The sequence below is a fragment of the Solanum tuberosum genome, unplaced genomic scaffold (assembly GCF_000226075.1).
Source record: "Solanum tuberosum cultivar DM 1-3 516 R44 unplaced genomic scaffold, SolTub_3.0 scf00156, whole genome shotgun sequence".
Classification (NCBI taxonomy): domain Eukaryota; kingdom Viridiplantae; phylum Streptophyta; class Magnoliopsida; order Solanales; family Solanaceae; genus Solanum; species Solanum tuberosum.
In genome coordinates this window covers 586,876-593,583 of record NW_006239080.1, presented here as the reverse complement: position 1 = coordinate 593,583, position 6,708 = coordinate 586,876, and the positions used below count along the sequence as shown (strand labels likewise).

General features: G+C 29.7%; 1 protein-coding gene across 1 annotated transcript; it reads right to left on the bottom strand.

Annotated features, from left to right (window-relative positions):
- Positions 1–5,368: 5,368 nt before the first annotated feature.
- On the bottom strand, positions 5,369–6,486 carry LOC102580526 (abscisic acid receptor PYL4-like). The gene is made up of 2 exons (XM_006353360.2): positions 6,391–6,486; positions 5,369–6,302 (listed from the first exon to the last, which is right to left on the bottom strand). The coding sequence occupies exon 2, from the start codon at positions 6,270–6,272 to the stop codon at positions 5,616–5,618; it is 657 nt and encodes a 218-aa protein (XP_006353422.1). The 5' UTR covers positions 6,273–6,302; positions 6,391–6,486; the 3' UTR covers positions 5,369–5,615.
- Between the last annotated feature and the right edge of the window lie 222 nt (positions 6,487–6,708).

Genomic DNA, 6,708 nt, shown 5'->3' with positions numbered 1-6,708 from the left:
CAGTTCCCCCCCCCCCCCCCTAGTTATTATAATTTCCTTTTGCTTAAATATTACGGTTAAGTCAAACCCCCCATACTTTATATCTACAACCTAATGAAAATCTTAGGAGGATGGTTCATTGGAAATGCATAATAAATAAATAATAAATAGTTGGTATCAAAATTTGTTCCATACTAGTTCAAATTCGAATTCCTACTATAATTCATTTGAACATGACTGAATTCGGAACCTATTACTTCCTCCACCTTAATTTAAGTGTTACTTTTATTGGACACAAAATTAAGAAATGATAAATAAGAATTTTTAAATTTTGTGATCTTATATTAAAGATGTCTGTTGTCCTTCAAATTTTGTGGTTTTAAATATATCATGTCTAGGATTGTTCATGGTTATGGTTAAAAAATCAAACCGAATCGCAATTTAAACCAAACCGATTAAAAAAATTGATATTTGGTTTGATTTGGTTTTAAATTTTGAAAATCGATACTATTTGGTTTGGTTTTGGTTTTACTAAAAAAACTACCGCAAAAATAACCAAACCGAATCAATAAATTAGATAAATAAATTTTATAATTATTTATATATTATTCATAAATCAAATATAAATATTTTGTTAAATTTTAATTAACTTAAGTTTTTAACTTTACCATTTTCTCAAGCCCAACACTTTAGCCCAACTACAACAATCCTAAGTCCAAGTCCATCAAAATTCATTTTAGTCTTTACCTACCCTATTTCACATAAAATAGTCACACTTTCTCTTAATTGAATCACTTTGTTCGTGTAATAATAACTCTAGTATTGCTTAATTGCTTAATTGAACCGACAATTACTTTTCTGTGGATTGTTCATGTACTAGGTGCTTGTGTATCAAAATTCATTTTAGTCTTTACCTACCTATTTCACATAAAATAGTCACACTTTCTCTTAATTGAATCACTTTGTTCGTGTAATAATAACTCTAGTATTGCTTAATTGCTTAATTGAACCGACAATTACTTTTCTGTGGATTGTTCATGTACTAGGTGCTTGTGTCTATCGAGATATAAACGTCCTCAAAAAAATTATTACTTTCAAACGGAATAAACCAGAAAAACTTAACCAAATCGACAGTTATTTTTCGTTTGGTTTGGTTTGGTTTTAGAAATTTTAAAAACCGACTAAATTGATTTGATTTTGCTTTTAATCAATAATCAATCCAAATCGAACCACGAACATCCCTAATCATGTCGAATATTGAAATTGAAAACTTATTAATTAAGAAATACAAACTCTTTTTGAGATAAATAGTTTTTTTTATAAAAAACACTGAAATTGAGACCGAAAAAGTATTTTATGTAATACATACTATAATTTTTAACACATGTATGTATACCATTAAAGCTAAAACTAGTGAATATGTATTATACTCCCCCGTTACATTTTAGTTGGACTCTATATTTTAAAAAATGGATTTCTTTTTGTCTATTTTAGGAAATTGTGAGAGTTTTTTTGTATTATTAGTATTAAATAACTAAATAGAAGTAATAATAATTAAATTTAGAGTGAAAAATTATAAGATATACATTTTCTTAAAAAGGGTATAAAATCAATATAAACCATTTTAATATTAGGAATAGGTTCTGTGCTGCAAGCGGCCATGAACAGAAGAGAAGGAAGCAGCTTGAGTAACACAAAAATGGGTGAAAACACTTGGGGTGGTTTGATAGTTGGTTAGGATTATGTTATTTATGTATTAAATTTTGTATAAATAATATTTTATTTTGTAATGTTTTTTTATTATATATAATATTTAACTCAATTAATATGTTGTTTGGTTTGTAATTTAGAATTCACATAACGAATTTATTTATATGTTATGAGAAAATCAATACATTATTTTAGAGAGAAATATTGAAAACATCCCTAAATCGACGTGAATTATTAGTTTCATTCTCGAACTATTAATAGCTTTAAAAACACACCTTTATTTGATTAACTTAACTTAAATACACCTCGATCTTGTAACATGAGTGAAAACACACCCCTAAATTTTCGCCAAGGTTAAGGGTGTTTTTTCAACACTTCTCTTGATCTTTTATTAAGAGTTTCATGCTCCTACAAGAGTTTGAGACCACTTGCTATGTCATGTTGCCATATCGGGATGTATCTAAGTTTAATTAGCCAAGTAGAGACGTGTTTTTAAGGCTATCAATAGTTTGCGGACGAAACTAATAATTTGCGCCAAGTAACTAACCTTCACTTTATATATATTTAGTTTTCAAATTTTTTCGGCAAGCCTTAGTTATTCATTCTTAAAATAAATTTTTCATCTTTTTTAGCTAAAATATTTGTGTGTGTGAATTTCCTTAATTATACCGTGTGTTTAAAATAAAACTATCATCTTATTTTACTTAAAAATAAACTTTCATCTTAAGTTTGTTAAAGTAAAAGAAGATTTATTATTTATGTTACTTCATTTAAACACATATCACTCTTAAATTGTAAAATATTAAAATTATTTTTGTTTTAGTTGATATATAAAATACAAGCTTTCAAGTGATTAAAAGAATATATAGTTTAAAATATATAATTCAGTATTAGAGAAATCAAAATATATAACTATAAAAATTAGTCAAATAAATTCAAAAATAAAAATTATATTATATCATGTAATTTTTTAATGGAAAAATATGAATTGTCATAAAAATAAACAGTAGTGAAGATTATGAATGTTATACATGGTATTACAATAATATGAATACACATGGATATAAAAAGTATGGTATAAAAAGAATTTAAGGGGATACTTTTATCATTTCAAGCTATTTTATTTCATAATAAATTAATCCCGATATTATTATTCCACTTAAGGAGAGAAATAACTTATTTCAATACTAATTACTTGATTTCGAGATAAATTATGTCAAACTTATCAACCAAATAAATAGTTAAATGACACCAAAATTTAATCCAAAAATTATTTGATATTATCACAAAGCTACTTGACAGTGTACTAATCAATTAGCAAACGCCCCCTAAGTTGAATTTAATTTATTTAACGAAGACTAAAAGCGAAGGGCAAATTAAAGCATCAGAGTCAGGTGTAGAAACTGACTTCTCGTGATGTACAGGGGCCGAATAGTATCAACAACATTTGAAACCTTTATTTAAATACTCCATTAGTTCATTTTTACTCGTCACTTATTTCTAAAATAAATTTTTATTTTTATTTGTCACTTTACCTATCAAGAAAAAACAATTATTTTTTCATATTTAACCTTCAACATTAAATACTTATTCTTCAAATCATTTCAAGACCTAATACTCTGTCCACTATTGATTTGAGACTCCTTAAGATACAATAAATAATAGGAGTAATATTACTATATTATCCTTTGACTTTATTAAATTTAATGATTTGAAAAGTGTGTTAGATGATAAATAGTATTTAATAACAAAGTTAAAATAGACACAAAAGATAAATTGCTCTATCTCTTAATTTTCTGAATTGGACAATTTTTATTGGACGTAGGAAGTACTAAGCAACATTAAATAGATATAGTTTGATAAAATACCTATATCAATAATTGTTTTCTTAATTGGTATGTCAAGTCAAACAGTGACAAGTAAAAATGAATTGAGGGAGTAAGTATTTTATCCATTTTATAAAATTTGAAAATTAATTTTAATTTTTTATAATTTTAAATTAAAAATATATTTAAATAGTTTTTAACATTATACTAAACATATCATATAAAAAATTATAATTAAATAATTATTAGAAAAAAACAATTGTTTAGATAAACTAAAAATAATAAATCAAACAAATAAAAAACAACTAGTACTTACAAGTTACAACGTACCATACTATGTATAGGGAAACATATATTAATGGAGTATTGAATAAAGCCCTCCGTGCCCACTTGCAAACCAACTTGCCTTCTTCCTAATCCCAAGAGAAAATTAGGAAAAGCAAAACCACAAGTTGCCTTTTGTTTGAACACCAACTTGGTTATAAATATCAACTTGTTTGATTCTTCGATCACGACGACCAATATTAGTACTATTTTATTTATTTTTTAATATAAGAATAATCCATATTTTATTTTATCTTTATTTCAATATCTTTGGTCAACAAATGAACTAGTTCAACTTTTCTCGAACATGCCCTAAAACGGAAATTTAAACCCCTAGCTAACGATACCATTATTTCTATTATAAAAAGAACACTAGAGTATTTAAATTGTTAGTTTCCATTTCGCCAGCAGATTCATTGTTCAAAAGCCATCTACTTTATTTATCATCGATTATTATAATAAAATAATTTACTCACAATTGGTGAAACCCTTTCACTATAATAATTGTTGGGGGATATTAAAGCTTTTAACTAGACAATTTGGAATTAAAAAATAGACATAAGTTCATTAATTGTGCTAAATAACTTTTGTTTTCCTCCGGAGCCTCCATTGGAGTCCAACTAAATTCGAATTGTGCACTTCAAAATCTATTCTGGAGCGGCACTGCTAACAAGATTTTGTCCAGTTCCCCGATTTGCCACGGAAGTGGATATGTACTGGAATATTCTAATTCTTTTTCTACTTAGTAATGCTTTGTGGACATTCAGAGGGTTAATCTTATTTTTTTTATAATATTAATGCAAGATTTCACATTTCAAATATCAAAATTGTTTCCTAATTTGAGGTCTAGAGGAAGTGAGCACCACGAATTTGCCACATTCAACCGTCAAGGGAAAAGGAAAAAAATTACCGCAGAGAAATAGTAATGCCCAAATTCCAATTTCAACCTCATAGTATAAAATGTTTCAAACTTAATTAATGCAAAGATGAGGGGAAGAACAGTACTACTTAATTACTGGATATCAATCTCAACTATATTGGTGACTCCTTGTATTTTGATATTTTAATGTATTATTTCAAGTAATACAATAAGTCACAAAAGGAAATCCAAAACCTAGAACAATTGCTTTTATTAGAATTGGTAATCACCACACTTGGAAATGTGTAAAAATGGCACAATGGTCCAATCTTGGTACAAAAGCTACCAACTTATTAGGAGGCCGCTAATTTGAACCCTTCTTAACCAAACAAGTAAAGAGAAGAAGAAAGGAAGAAATAAATACTCCCTAATACTCTATTTCAATTTAATTGACTTCAATTCAAAAAATAGAAAGTTCAAACTAACTGATGTTTAGTGTAAGTTCGAATATAAAATTTACATATTTAAAACTATATAAAAAAAAATATAGTACATAAGTTACCATAATTAACAATTTGAGAAAGTATTTTTCACAATAATTAACAAACTGAGAAAATTAGGATGAAAGAAAAATATTTTTGACTGTTAAACTAGTAACTAATACGGGTGGAAGTGTTAATACTTTGTATATTGAGAAGAATTTATGTGATGGTGACAAAGTGATTGGTAGGTATAGAAATATCATAGTAACACGTTTAAACAATTCCACAGTCCACGAAATCTACCAATTTTCAGTTGTGGGTCGGGTCTTCATCATGATCTACAATACTTAACAAAAAGTACTCTCTATCCATCATTCATAACAAGTAACAACTAAGTTAAAAAAGATCCAGAAATGTACAAAACAGAATAATTAATTAATCATGATTCATAGTTAATTTATTACTCTTTGACGTTTTAGCCTTGTTCTGTGCGATTTGAGCCAGCGACTGCAAATTGCACCGCACAATTGTATCCACAAATACACACGTTTCTTCCTTGGTATTCCCTTGTGGAACATCTACTTCATACGATTCTACCACCACCGTCGATCCTTCTTCCGCCGCCCGGTGCAGCGTCGTCACCGATCGGTAATTATTTAGCCGATGATCTCCTCCCACAACGCTAAAACTCAACACGTGTTTCTCGTCATCCAAAATCTCCAGCCTCTCCGTACTGGAACCCGCCGGAAGTCCCGATACAACCAGAACTTCCCTAAGTGTACCGACGTCACCGTCACCGACGATGACGTGGCAGCTCTTGAGAAAGTGTTTGTATGCTTGTGGGTTATCGAATCGGCGGACGAGGGACCAGACAGTGTCGATTGGGGCGGAAATAGACTGCAGCACCGCGGAGCAGCACTGGTTGGGACCCACAACGTGGGTGTGGTAATGCAATACGTTGTCAGGGACAGAAATGGAAACCGGACTGAACCATGTTGTAGCCTGAGATAATTGCGGTTGTTTGTGGAAGTTGTTAACCGCTAGTGTGGCGGTGTTCGGATTAATTCGATGCAGTTGAAGGGAAGAAGGCATCCTTTTTTTTTTCTCCTCTAAGCCTCTTCTCTTTGGGAAAAAAAAAAAAAAGAGATTAGAGAGATAACATATATACCATCAAGAAATTAAGAAAGGAATATATATGTACAATACTTACTTTGTCTCGGAGAATAACTCCTAAAAATAAAGGGAGATGTTTAGCACATTGCTTACGCAGGCTTCTGCAAGTGGATCATCAACTTGCTTAAAACTCATTTGGACGGAGTCTACTTGCATTTTGCCCTTCTTCTTTCTCTTTTATTACGTGATCTGCCACACTGTTGTAATCCTCTGCTGAAATTACTAAATAGCCCTTCATATCTCCAATAAAGACAGCCGACTCTCCCAGCCCATGGCGGTGTTCTGAACAACTACACTCAGCCAATGGTTTGTCCTTTGATTCATCTGCCATCTGTCTTTTTGAAGAGATGCCACG

What these genes read in the sequence shown, in the direction of transcription:
- LOC102580526 (XM_006353360.2), bottom strand. Translation starts at nt 6,272, where the DNA reads ATGCCTTCTTCCCTTCAACTGCATCGAATTAATCCGAACACCGCCACA.